This window comes from Choloepus didactylus, chromosome 1 (genome assembly GCF_015220235.1).
Source record: "Choloepus didactylus isolate mChoDid1 chromosome 1, mChoDid1.pri, whole genome shotgun sequence".
Taxonomy (NCBI): domain Eukaryota; kingdom Metazoa; phylum Chordata; class Mammalia; order Pilosa; family Megalonychidae; genus Choloepus; species Choloepus didactylus.
The window spans coordinates 205,150,170-205,164,364 of NC_051307.1; the positions used below are offsets into that span (position 1 = coordinate 205,150,170).

A 14,195-nucleotide genomic window follows, 5' to 3' on the forward strand; every position below is an offset into this window, starting at 1 on the left:
CTGAGCTCCGCCACCTGGCTCTGGACGGGCACCATACTCGACAGGGAGGCCGATGCCATCCTTGTGCCTCCCTTTTCATTCACGTCCCTGGCATGCTCCCCACATGGCCAAATGACCTGCCCACCCTCCCCCTGCCTGGCTCTTCCCCCCACCCCCATCTCAGACCTGCTGACTCAGAAGCTTCCAGGCCAGAGGGGCTGTTTGCCTGGGAAGGGAGGTGGGTCCTGCCAGTGGTGGGACCTGGGCCCATTTGTGACAGTGCCCTCTTACCCTCACTCCTGCAGCTTGGTGACCTGGTGGCCCTGGTGCGGGGGAAGCTGTCCCGCATGCAACGGGCTGTGCTGTCAGCGTTAATCGTCATTGAGGTCCATGCCAAGGATGTGGTGAACAGGCTCATCGTGGAGGATGTGGTCAGCGTGAACGACTTCGAGTGGATCTCACAGCTGAGGTGAGGTACGGGGCCCCTGGCCGAGCTACCCCCAGGCACAGAGCATCTGTAGGAGGGGCAGGAGAGGGGTGGGGAGCCAGTCAACTGTAGGATCTGAGACAAGTTGGGGGCACCTTGATACCCCCTGTTTTGGTTTGCTAATGCTGTTGCTATGCAAAATACCAGAAATGGATTGGCTTTTATAAAAGGAGTTTATTTGGTTACAAATGTATAGTCTGATGCCATGAAAATGTCCAAATTAAGGCAACAACACGAGTATACCTTCACCAAAGGAAGGTCAATGGCATCCGGAAAACCTCTTTTATCTGGGAAGGCATGTGGCTGTCATTTGCTGATCCCAGATTGTGTTCCAGCTCTTCCTCAGCTCCTGCACATTCTTCAAAATGTCACTCTCAGGGTGTTTTGTTCTCTCTTAGCTTCTCTGGAGCAAACACTGGGCTAGCATTTCCAAAGTGTCAGCAAAAGTCTGCTTTCAATGGCCATCTCCAAAATGTCTCTCTCAGCTGCTCTGAGGTCTTTCTGTTCATGAGCTCTTTTATAGGACTCCAGTGATTAAATCAAAACGACCCAGAGGAGCTAAAATGGCGGCATAGAGAAGAGTGGAAGCCAGTTAGTCCCCCGGAACAATTCATCAACTACCAAAAAACTAGTAAATAACCTGGAATAACTGCGGGGAGACAAACGTGACTGTCCACTCATCATACACCAACCTGAATTGGGAGGAATGCCCGAGATCGCAGCATAAAATCTGTAAGTAAAACTGCGGACCTGCACCGAGAGCCGAGAGCCAAGAGCCCCTCCCTCATGGAAGCCTCGCAGTGCTAGAGAGCAGCACTCTCTCAGCCCAGCTCCAACTGGGGTCTTAATGTTAACTGCTCAATACAGACTGCGAATCCTCAACAAGCAGACAGAGGCTTTTGGTGACAACTGACTTGGGAGAGTCAGGGGACATATGTGTCTCAGGGCGGGGAGCCCAGAAGATCGGGTGCTATCTCTGGCCGACGGGTGACTCTGGGAGCTTTCTGTCCCTCTCTCTCTCAACCTGGGCAGCTCAGAGGAGAAAGCCTTAGCCATTTTAAAATCTCAGCACTCTGAGTCAGAGAAACAAAGAATCTGTTTATATGCAAATGACCCCTCTGGAGGGGGCATAGCTTCCCAAGAGGAAAGGGAGGGGCCCAGCTCTACTACCTGCCTTATCAGAACCAGACCCCAAAGCCTGGGGGAGGAGAGCTGTGGGCCACACCCCCTTACACCAGCCTGTGACAGGCTGACAGGTGCCACCTGCTGGGCAGAAAAGCACAGGATGTGTCAATCCTCTAAGAAAAACCATCAAGGAAACCGGACACTGAATATTTCCTCTTTCTGTGACCTGAGCCTGTTCTCCTCTGGGAATACCTACCTGATTGGGGTGGCCTAGAAGGTCAGATGCCTAGACAACAGAAAACTACAACCTACCCTAGGAAAAATGAAGTTATGGCCCAGTCAGAGGAACAAACTTACACTTTAATTGATTTACAGGAATTTAAACAACTATTGCTAAATCAATTCAAAAAGTTTAGAGAAGATATGGCAAAAGAGATAAAGGCTATAAAGAAAACACTGGGCATACATAAGGGAGAAATTGAAAGCTCAAAAAAACAACCAGCAGAATCTATGGAAATGAAAGGCACAACACAAGAGATGAAAGACACAGTGGAAACATACAACAGCAGATCTCAAGAGGCAGAAGAAAACACTCAGAAACTGGAGAACAAAACACCTGAAAGCCTACACTCAAAGGAGCAAATGGAGAAAAGAATGGAAATATATGAGAAACATCTCTGGGACCTTAAGGATGAAACAAAATACAAGAATGTACATATCATTGGTGTCCCAGAAGGAGAAGAGAAGAGAAAAGGGGCAGAAGCAATAATAGAGGAAATAATCAATGAAAATTTCCCATCTCTTATGAAAGACATAAAATTATGGATCCAAGAAGTGCAGCATACTCCAAACAGAATAGATCTGAATAGGCCTATGCCAAGACACTTAATAATCAGATTATCAAATGTCAAAGACAAAGAGAGAATCCTGAAAGCAGCAAGAGAAAAGCAATCCATCACATACAAAGGAAGCTTAATAAGACTATGTGCAGATCTCTCAGCAGAAACCATGGAGGCAAGAAGGAAGTGGTGTGATTTATTTAAGATACTGAAAGAGAAAAACCACCAACCAAGAATCCTATATCCAGCAAAACTGTCCTTCAGATATGAGGGAAAGCTCAAAATATTTTCCAACAAACAGACAATGAGAGACTTTGTGGACAAGACACCCGCCCTGCAGGAAATACTAAAGGGATCACTACAGAGTGATAGAAGACAGGAGTGAGAGGTTGGGGACACAGTTTTTTTGGGAGATGGTAGCACAGCAAGATATGTACACTGAACAAAGATAACTATGAATATGGTTGAGAGAGGAGGGTTGGGAGCATGTGGGACACCAGAAGAAAGGAGGAAAGATAAAGACTGGGACTGTGTAACTCAGTGAAATCTAGAGCGTTCAACAATTGTGATAAAATGTACAAATATGTTCTTTCATGAGGGAGAACAAGCGAATGTCAACCTTGCAAGATGTTAAAAATGAGGAGGTATTGGGGGAGGGATGCAATCAACATAAACTAGAGACTGTAAGTAACAGAATCATTGTATTATGCTCCCTTTAATGTAACAAAGGCAATATACCAAGGTAAATGCAGATAAGAGGGGGGGATAGGGGAGGGTTGTGAGACACTTGATACTGGTGGTGTTGTCTGACTCTTTATTCTACTTTGATTTAAGGTTATCTTTCCTTTTGATGCTTCCTAGCTGTCATTTTTTTTTCTTCCTCTTTCTTTTTCTTTTCTTTTCTTTTTTTTTTTTTTTTTTTTTTTTGCCTCTCTACCTTCTTTGACTCTCCCTCTTGCCTTGTGGAAGAAACGTAGATGCCCTTATATAGATAGTGGTGAGGGTGGTGAACACATAAATATGCGATTATACAGGGAACCTTCAATTGTTTACTTAGGTTGGAATGTATGGCATGTGAACAAAACCATCTTAAAAAAAAAATGGGTTGATGATGAAAACTTGAGGGCAATATATTGAGTGAAATAAGCCAGACACATAAGGACAAATATTGCAGGGTCTCACTGATAGGGACTTATTATAATATGTAAACTCATAGACATGAAATATAAGGTACCAAGATACAGAAGAAGGTTAAAGAATGGGGAGCAGTTGCTTAGTATAAACAGAATGTTCAACTAGGATGAACTTAAATATTTGGAAATGAACAGAGGTGTCAGTAGCAAGATGTGAGAATAACTGACAGTGCTGAAAGGTGTGTGAAGGTGGTGGAAATGGTAAGCTCAGAGTCATGTATGTCACCAGAAGGAAAGTTGGAGGTCAAAAGATGGGAATGTATAAAATTGAATCCTGTGGTGGGCAATGTCCATGATTAACTGTACAAATATTAGAAATCTCCTTCATGAACCAGAACAAATGTATGACACTATAACTAGAAGTTAATAATAGAGAGGCATATAGGGAAAAAATATATACCTATTGCAAACTATATACTACAGTTAGTCGTATTTCAACGTTCATTCATAAACAGTAACAAATGTACTATACCAATACTATGAGTCAACAATGGAGGGAGGTTGGTTAGGGATATGGGAAGATTTGAGTTTCCTTCTCTTTTTTTTTCCTTTTTTCTTCTTTCTCTCTATTTCTTGTCTGGAGTAATGAAAAGGTTCTAAAAATTGAACAAAAATTAAGTATGGTGATGGATGCGCAGCTGTATGAGGGCACTGGGGGCAATTGATTGTCCACTTTGGATCTTTGGATAATTGTATGGTATGTGAACAATCTCAACAAAAATTAAAAACTAAGGAAAAAAAAAGATAGTGAATATAGTCATCACTCCCCAAAGTTTCCTCTCTCCCTTCCTTCCTGCCCTTCTTTTTTTTTTTTTAATTTTATTTTGAAATAAATTCAAACTTACAGGAACAGTTGCAAAAACAATACAAACCCCATACACAGAACTCCAGCATACCCTAACTCCCCTCCCCCGATACCCCAATCCACCAACTTTAACATGCTGTCACACCGCCGTTTCTCTTTCCCTCCCTCCCTCCCTATAATCCATCATATATTGCTCTGTCCTCTCAACATATGAGAGCAAGCTGCACACATCCTTGAACAAACACTATAATTCACGTATACATTTCCCATGAACAAGAACATTCTTTTATGCAATCCCATTAAGCGCAGCTAAGAAGTTCAAGAAATTCAAAATTGATACAAAGCTTACATTCTATATTTCCTCTTTTTTTTATGTCCCATCTGTGTCCCTTTGAGTCTCCTCTCCTTCATCCTCAGATCCCATCCAGGATCATCCTTGGCATTTAATTGTCATCTATTTAGACTGTCTTTTTTTTTTTTTCAATTGTGGAAACATATATACAGCCTAAATCTTCCCATTCCAACCCCTCCCTAGCATTCCATTAGTGGGATTAATCACATTTAGAATGTTGCAATGCTATCACCTTCCAGCCATCCATTACTAGAAATTTCCCTTTACCCCAAACAGAAACCCTATACTCATTTCTTAAGTCCCCATTGCCCCTTCCCCCACTTCTTGTAACCCATACTCTGCTTTTCATCTCTATGGTCATATTCTCTGATACTTTCTTTGTGTTTACTGTTGGGCTTAAATTTAACCTCTTAAATCTATAACAATCTTGTTTTTCTTTGATACCAACTTGACTTCAATAGGACACATAAACTATGTTCCTATACTCCTCCATTCCCCCACCTTTATGTAGTTCTTGTCAAAAATTACTTATTTTACATTGAGTCCAAAACCACTGATTTATCATTATATTTTATGTATTTTAGATCCTGTAGGAAGTAAATAGTGGAGTTACAAATCAAAAATACAGTAGTATTGGTATTTATATTTACCTTGTGATCTTTACTGGAAATCTTTATTTCTTCATGTAGTTTCAGTCAGTTGTTTAGGGTCCCTTCCTTTCAGCCTGCTCAACTCCCTTTGGCATTTCTTATAGGACTGATCTACTGGTGATGAAGTCCCTCAGCTTTTGATTATCTGGGAATGTTTTCACCTCCCCCTCATTTTTACTCTCCAGGTGTTTGTGAATTCTCCAAGTCTCTGGATGGTTATTGACTTCTATTTGTATTCCATTGTGGTCAGAGAATGTGCTTTGAACAAATTCAATTTTTTTTTAATTTATTGAGGCTTGTTTTATGTCCCAGCATATGGTCCTTTCTGGAGAAAGATCTGTGATCACTAGAGAAGAATATGTGTCCCAGTGACCTGGGATGTAATGTTCTATATCTGTCTGTTAAATTTCTCTGTATCTCTCTCCTTTCTTTGTTTCTCTGTGGGTAGGGCTCCTTTAGTATCTGAAGTAGGGCAGGTCTTTTATTAGCAAAATCTCTCAGCATTTGTTTGTCTGTGAAAAATTTAAGCTCTCCCTCAAATTTGAAGGAGAGTTTTGCTGGATAAAGTACTCTTGGTTGGAAATTTTTCTCTCTCAGAATTTTGAATATGCCATGCCACTGCTTTTTCACTTCCATGGTGGCCGCTGAGTAGTCAGTACTTAGTTATATGCTATTTCCTTTGTATGTGGTGAATTGCTTTTCTCTTGCTGCTTTCAGAACTTGCTCCTTCTCTTCAGTATTTGAGAGTCTGATCAGAATATGTCTCAGAGTGGGTTTATTTGGATTTATTCTATTTGGAGTTTGCTGGGCATTTATGCTTTGTGTATTTATATTGTGTAGAAGGTTTGGGAAGTTTTCCCCAACAATTTCTTTGAATACTCTTTCTAGACCTTTATCTTTCTCTTCCCCTTCTGGGACACCGATGAGTCTTAAATTTGGACGTTTTATTTTATCTATCGTATCCCTGAGATCCATTTTGATTTTTTTAATTTTTTTTCCCCATTCTTTCTTTTGTTCTTTCATTTTCCATTCTGTGGTCCTTGAGGACGCTGAGTCATTGTTCAACTTCCTCTAATCTTGTATTATGAGTATCCAGAGTCTTTTTAATTTGGCCAACAGTTTCTTTTATTTCCATAAGATCTTTTGCTTTTTTTATTTACTCTTGCAATTTCTTCTTTATGCTCTTCTAGGGTCTTCTTTATGTCCTTTATATCTTGTGCCATGCTCTTGTTGTTTGTCTTTAGTTCTTTGATTAATTGTGCCAAATACTGTGTCTATTCTGATCATTTAGTTTGGGTGTTTGGATTTGGGTTCTCCATATCATCTGGTTTTATCATATGCTTTAAGATTTTCTGTTGTTTTTGGCCTCTTGGCATTTGCTTTACTTGATAGGGTTCTTTCAGGTTATAAAAAGTATCAATCTCTAATTTGTCAGATCTACAGCTTGGTGGCGTACACTTTCTCTAACTAACCAGCAGATGGCATCCACGAGTCACCTATTCCCCCCAAGTCAGTTCTCCCCAACTTTGTCTTTGTGGTGTGTGGGGATCTGATTCTTGTGGGGTTCAATTGGTGTGCTAAGTTTGGGTGTATTGTTGATGCTATCTGCCCTGAATGTGGGGCATGTGTCTGGGTGGTTAGGGAGGCAGGGCAGCTTTAATAACCAAACCTCCCAGGTGTTCCTGGAGATTTAAGGCTGTTGCAAGAGTCTAAGCCTTCATTTCAGTCTTGCCACAGATTGTCTCTGCCACTGACCCACAAGTCCTTGGTATTGGCATAGGGTCCCTGGGATTTCTGAGCGGGTCCCCATTCCCAGACTGATGTAAAGATGGTTGAATGGGGCATGTTAATTTCTCCGTTTCGCACAGCTCTGCCTTCCCAGCTCTGGGACAATTAGCTGTGGGTGCACTAAAGGCCACTGTCCACGGCCGATATTGTGGCATGTGCATGGTGCTACAGGAAACACTCCCCGTCACACTGGGTTTCTTGGCGCGGCTCTGGGCTGTGGGTCCAGCCCCGGGCAAGAGCGTCCCCAGCCCACCTGGGAGGTGGCTGCAAGGGGCATGGTTTCTTTCTCCTTTTGGCTCCCCTCTACCCCCCTGGCCCCGAGACAATCAGCAGCGGGTGTGGGAAGGGCTATCCTCCACACCAGACACCAAGGTGTTGGTATAGCCCACTCCTGCCGTGCTTCACTGCGCAGTTCTCCCCAGCGTATCCACAGCCGCTCCCAGGTTTTTTTTTTTAAAGGAACTAGTCCGTCTCCAAACGTCAACCCACGGTTTCCCCACACTGTAGTGTAGCTGCTGGACTTTCAGCCGGCTCACTCACTTGTTTCAGAATGCAGACTCCCGGTTTCACCAAATGCACGGTCCCTGTGGATTTAGCAGACCTTGTCCAGCTGGTGCATTGCTGGAACTGGTGTTCTGGGTCACTTTCTGGTTTTTATCTAGTATTTTTCATGGAAGTGTTTTTTTGTCTGTCTCACCTAGCCGCCATCTTAGGTTCCTCTTCCTGCCCTTCTAACCTCTCTCCCCAGGCAACTGCTGGTCTGCTTTTTGTCACTGTAAATTAATTTGCAATTCCTAGATTTTTATATCAATGAAATCATACATTCTGTAAATTTTGGGGGATGGCTTTTCTCACTCAGTATAACTATTTTGAGATCCATCCAATTTGTCCCTTCCTTTTTATTGCTGAGTGGTATTCCACTGTATGAATATGCCAGTTGGTTGATATGATGAACATTTAGGTTGTTTCCAGTTTGGGGCTATTAACAAATAAAGCTGCTTTGAAGATTCCTAAACAACAACAACAGCAACAACAACAATAAAACAAAACAAAACAAAAAAAACCACCCAGAATGGGTGGGGCTCATATCTCCATGGAAATAATTTAACTGAATGTTTCACCCATGGAGTCACATCTCCATGGAAACAATCAATCAAAGGATTCCAACCAAATCAACACTAATCTGTCTGCCCCCGACAAGATTGCATTAAAGAATATGGCTTTTGGTGGAACAATATATCCAAACTAGCACACTCCCATTCCCACACACCCTGCCTGTGGCCCATGACCGCTGTGGTCCCAGAACCCGTCTCCCTGCATCACCAGGTACTACTGGACAGATAATGACCTGTACATCCGTGCTGTGAATGCTGAGTTCATCTATGGCTACGAGTACCTAGGCAACAGTGGGCGGCTGGTGATCACACCCCTCACTGACAGGTGAGGGCCCCTATACAGAGCAAACCATTGTCTTGTAAAGCCATCACAGTCATTTCCTCCGGCTGCCAGTGTTTAGTAATGGCTAGCCCTTCAACTCGGGTTTTGAGTAAAGGAAGTAAAGTGTGGCTTTGAGTTGGCATCCCAGCAGGCCCCTGAGCAAAGCTCCGCAGGGCTGCAACGTGAGTTGGGGGAAGTACAGCAAGGTGGCCATGGGTCTCCTACCCCTGCCCTTGAACAATAGCAGCCAGGGCTGGACACACCCGGGGGCTGAGAGGAGGAGGGAATCCTCAGGAAGGGGTCTACCCTGGGTGTGTGTGTCTGCTGCCTACCTCTCTTGCTCCTGCAGATGTTACCTGACCTTAACCGGGGCTCTGCACCTCAAGTTTGGGGGTGCCCCAGCAGGCCCAGCTGGCACAGGGAAAACTGAGACCACCAAAGACCTGGGCAAGGCCTTGGCCATCCAGACAGTTGTGTTCAACTGCTCTGACCAGCTTGACTTCGTGGCCATGGGCAAGTTCTTCAAGGGCCTGGCCAGGTGAGGTTGGGGTGCGAGGATGGAACAGGGCTGGAAGGCTGAGCTCTCCGGGGAAAGGGAGGGGAGCCCACAGGGTGGTGCAGAGGAGGAGTCGGAGGCTCTGCCCGGCCCCTGGCAGGTGCAGGGGTGGGGTGAAAAGTGGGCAGTGGCTGAGCTGATGGAGCTTGCTGTTGAGGGCTTGCTCCCCAGTGGAGTCAGAGGGGGCCCCTAAAGGTGCCAGGTGGCCTTAGAACTCATCCTCTCACCTGATGCTCTCACCTCCCTAGTGCTGGGGCCTGGGCCTGCTTCGACGAGTTCAATCGCATCGACATCGAGGTGCTGTCCGTGGTGGCACAGCAGATCACCACCATCCAGAAGGCTCAGCAGCAGCGGGTCAGCAGCCACTCGGGCCGCCCCCACCCCTCCCCTGTGCCACCCACACTGCCTGTCTGCCTCTCCCCACTCTCCCCATACCCACCACTCCCACTGCGACACCCTGCCACTTCCCACAGCAGTGGGGTGAGAAGCTGGGCACGCATCTCACAGGGGGCTGCGCCCTGATCCCTCCCTCCCCTCTCGCAGAGCTGTCCCTGCAGGGTTTTTGAAAACAGCCAGGAAACCCCATACCCTTATTCCAGGTTGTGGGCAGTCCCCGGGGACAAGTTGGGAGGGATAAGGGGGATCCTTTCCCACATCCTGACCCTCATGAAAAGCCCCATGCATTCAACCTTTGTCTAGACTTATTCAGGGTGGGGCCAGGGGTCTTCTGGGGATAAGATCTGGGAGGCTGGGAGGTGCCCTCCCCACTAGCTAAGAAGGCCTTGGGTCCTGGTCAGGGCTGAGCTGGCCCAAGTCTAGGGAGAAGCCATGTAAGGAATGGGGGTGATGGGAGTAGGGAGGAGAAGGTGAGTGCAGACCTCAGAGGGACTGGAGCTGGGACTGGGAAGCCCTGGGTAGCCAATGGGTCCTAGAGCCTCAGACCAGATTCCAAGGGAGAGCGGAGCTGGCCAGCCCGGCCCATGGTCAAGGGTCTGGTCCAGGCTGTCCAGCTGTGGCCGGGATGTAGGCAACAGCAGGGGACAAGGAGGCCAATCCAGAGGGGCAGGGTCGAGCTCCCCCTTCCCCAGGTGAGCTGACTGTTCCCAACCCACAGGTGGAACGCTTCATGTTTGAGGGTGTCGAGATCCCACTCGTGCCATCCTGCGCAGTGTTCATCACCATGAACCCTGGGTACGCCGGCCGCACTGAGCTGCCCGACAACCTGAAAGTGAGTGCTCAGGGACCAGGGCAGCCTGGGATGCTGCCAGGGGGCGAAGGAGAGGCACCCGAGCTCTGGCCTGGGCTCAGAGAAGCAAAATTGCCGAAGCAGGACACACAGCAGCTCTGGTGTCAGGGTCTGTGATCCCTTATGGCAGCCCCCTGCCCAGGGTCCTGGGGCCCACTCCCAGCCATGGAGGGAAGACCCCAGGCTTTTCCTCAGAGCATGAGAGAAATCAGGGCTGCCCTTGTGTGTGTGTGTGTGTGTGTGTGTGTGTGTGTGTGTGTGTGTGTGAGTTGGGGGGTGGGGCATCTGAGGTTGCTGCTCAGGCCAGGCCTGTGGTAGAAATGGGAAGGTGGCAGCCAGGAGGGGTCACCACTGGGGAGTTCCATGGGGGCAGGTTTGGGCCAGCACAAAGGACCCATTTCGGATGGCTAGAGCTGTCCAACCACAGGGGAGCAGAAACTTCGGCTATGGCAGGCGTGCTGCAGAGGGGAATCCAAGCAACAGCTGGGAGGAGCGGCAGGTGATGCTGCCTCGAGAAACCAGCGAGTACAGCGAGCAGGTGGCACTGCGGGAGGGAGAGGCCCGCCCCTGTTCACATCTGCACCATCTGCCTCAGGCACTCTTCCGACCCGTGGCCATGATGGTTCCGGATTACGCCATGATTGCTGAGATCTCCCTTTACTCCTTTGGCTTCAGTGAAGCCAATGTGCTGGCCAAGAAGATCACCACCACCTTCAAGCTGTCCTCCGAGCAGCTCAGCTCCCAAGTGAGGCTCTGCCCCAACCAGGTTCTGGGCTCTGAGAGCCACCTCCTGCCTCAGCTTCCAGAGAAGCTCCAAATTTACCTTCTCCTGAGCACCTGCTGCAAAGTGCTGTGCTATATGCTTTACAGGTGTTATCTTGTTGAGACTTCACAACAACTCCATGACATAGACGTTAGATCCCCATTTCTCAGCTGAGGACACTGAGGTCCTAAGCAGTTAAGAGCCTGCAAGGCTTGTGCAGTTGTGCAGTACACAGCAGAGCTGGAGCAGGGCCAAGGACAGATGCCTACCTGGGATAGTTCAGGTGCAAGGGAAGGTGGATCATTAGGAGACCAAGAGCCACACAGCTCAAAACTGGGAAGCAAGTATACCTAGGCCTTGTGGGTACCAGAGTGGGACAGCCAGCCCCATTCTCCTTGTGCTGCCCAACCCTGTGGGCCTTCCACTCAGCATGCCAAGTCCAGATTCCAGGGGACAGGATGGAGTTGGCCCAGTCACCCAGCTCTGGCTCATGAGCTTTCCTGTTTGGGCTTAGTTTTCTGACAAGAGGGTCCTCCTTCACAGCGGCAGAGGTGAGCTCCAGCTCTGGGGTTACATGCTACTGGCTAGTTCCTCTTTCCAAATAGTTACAGGAAGAAATCCCTGGTGTCACCCTAATTGGCCCTCTCTGGGCCACCTCCCCATCCCTGAACATCAGTCACTGTGGCTAGAGGGAAAAGATACTGCCTTTGGTCAAGTGGGGTCCTCCAAATCCCACAGGCTTGAAGAGATGCAGTCAGTTACCAGGAAAAGCGGCAGTGTCCACCATGGTCCAATACCCCTCTTTCTAATCATCTACTTGCAACAATGCTCCACCCATCACCCCCATTAGAGCAGCTATCCCACAGGTTCTGAGAAAGTGCTCAACCTTTCCCAAGTGGTGATGCCCCAATGTCAAGCCCAGCCTTTTTATCCAGCTCCAAGTCCAAGATTCCTAGGAAATGTGCTGGTCTGTGGGTCAGGTCAAGATGTTGCTGTCATGGTCTGGCACCCAGGGCAAAATGATGAATTTAACTACTTCCAACAACTCCAATACAGAATGGAGGGAAAAGGAACCATCCCCAACAGCGGGAAAAGGCACAGTGGTGAGGCAGAAAGGGTGGGTCTGGAGAGATGTTACAGGGGAATGTTGGAAGGAAGCTCAAAGGCCATCAAAGGTCAGTCCGCTTATTGTCCACATGAGAAACTCATTCATTCACTTTTTCCACAAAAATGGAGTGCCCCCTCTGCACTTGGCTAGAAATGCAAGGATGGAGCAGTGGCCAAGGCCAACAGAGTCCTCACCTTCACAGGGCTGAATCGAGTGGGGAAGGCAGGGCAGATAATCCCAATAGAGGGAGAGGGGGCAGGACGAGGGAAGGACAGGGTGCCAGAGGAGGGCACTCAGCCCAGGCTGGACGTGCAGTGTGGTCACGAGGGGAAGTGGTGACGTTTTAGCTGAAATCTGGGCCATGAGGTGTGGCCAGGTACAAGGTGAGGGCAGAGTGCTCCGGGCAGCGGCCCAAGAGACATGCCAGCCCCTCCCTTCTCCTCTGCGGTGGCAGGACCACTATGACTTCGGGATGAGAGCCGTGAAGACCGTGATCTCAGCTGCTGGGAACCTCAAGCGAGAGAACCCCAGTATGAATGAGGTGAGCCGGGCGGTCCCCGAGGATGGGCTTCCATCCGGAGGTGTTCAGACTCACTGAAGGCTCCACTGGCATCTGCTGCAGGAGCTCATCTGCCTCAGGGCCATCCGTGACGTGAACGTGCCCAAGTTCCTGCAGGAGGACCTCAAGCTCTTCTCTGGGATCGTGTCCGACCTGTTTCCAACCATCAAGGAGGAGGAGACTGACTACGGCATCCTGGACAAGGCCATCCGCAGGGCCTGTGAGAAGAGCAACCTCAAGGACGTGGAGGGTGAGCCCCTGACTCCCGCCTCCCCACAGCCCTGCAGGTGTTCTGAGCAGGGGCTGGCTCCAGCCACCCTGGGATCCAGGGCATGGGGACAGTCAAGGGCATCCGGCCTCATGACTGGCACAGTATGTTGCGAGCTGGGCAAAGTGGGGTAGGGGTGGGGGGTTCCTCTGCTGAATAGTCTACAGGGCAGTGGCGGTACCCCTAGATGTGGATGTGGGTGTAGGCCCTTCCCCTGGCTGCAGCCCCTCCTCCCCTTGTGAGAAGCAGTCTCAGGTCTTGCTTCAGGCACTGATTCCTTACTGCCCTCAAGTAGACTCCTTCCCTCCCCAAAACTCCTCTTCCCTGCTGGAAGAGTGGGAATCTCAGCTCAGCTACCACATGTCCTGCAGCTTGAGCTCTTGCCCCTGCCAGCCTCTGGCCTGGCCACCCTCTCCTCTCCTCCCAGACCCTCACAGCCAGTCCTCCAGGAAGCCATCCCGGACCACCCACCCCTCACCCAGCCTCCCATCTCACGCCCTCCCTGCAGAGCTTCCCTCCCAGGGCCCTCTGCTCTTTAGAGGCTCTGAGCTTCCTTCTCTTGCCCACTCCTTGCCCCCAAGGTCCCAGCAGGCTTGTTGAATGAAGCGTCAAACTCTTCTCTCCCTCACCGCCTGCCATCCAGCTAAGCCTTTGTTAAATTTTGCCATCATGGCAGGGATCCTGGGACTGGCAATCTGAAAGTCAGTCCCCCATGCTTGGGCCAAAGTGATGCATTCATTACCCAGCTGTCTGGACCTGGCCTTCCACCACGCACCTGGCAGCTGTCCCTGCAGCTCTGGTCTCTGTTGGTCAAAGCTCCCGAGTAACCCTAGGATTCTGACCCTGGGATTTTGCCTCATGCTGACCGGCACTGACTTGGAGTGGTACACTCAGCACACTTGGCAGTAGCTTTGGAGCCGAAGCTGATTCTGGTGCCTGCAACAGTCGACACCAAGCAGGCCCAGAACAGCTGCCCTCCTGCCCAGGAGATATCAGGGACTAACAGTCGCTGTGGAAATAATGGCTGGCTTTTAGAGAGT

General features: G+C 48.6%; 1 protein-coding gene across 3 annotated transcripts in view; it reads left to right on the top strand.

The window, feature by feature from the left end:
• Nucleotides 1–14,195, top strand: part of DNAH1 (dynein axonemal heavy chain 1) — a 104,789-nt gene that overhangs the window by 59,986 nt on the left and 30,608 nt on the right. For all 3 annotated transcript variants that reach the window (XM_037797756.1, XM_037797757.1, XM_037797759.1), the window contains 8 exons: nucleotides 285–448; nucleotides 8,545–8,658; nucleotides 9,005–9,193; nucleotides 9,460–9,565; nucleotides 10,326–10,439; nucleotides 11,053–11,202; nucleotides 12,783–12,869; nucleotides 12,951–13,137. In XM_037797756.1, the coding sequence (XP_037653684.1) occupies nucleotides 285–448; nucleotides 8,545–8,658; nucleotides 9,005–9,193; nucleotides 9,460–9,565; nucleotides 10,326–10,439; nucleotides 11,053–11,202; nucleotides 12,783–12,869; nucleotides 12,951–13,137 (1,111 nt within the window). The remainder of the gene's footprint in view (nucleotides 1–284; nucleotides 449–8,544; nucleotides 8,659–9,004; nucleotides 9,194–9,459; nucleotides 9,566–10,325; nucleotides 10,440–11,052; nucleotides 11,203–12,782; nucleotides 12,870–12,950; nucleotides 13,138–14,195) is intronic.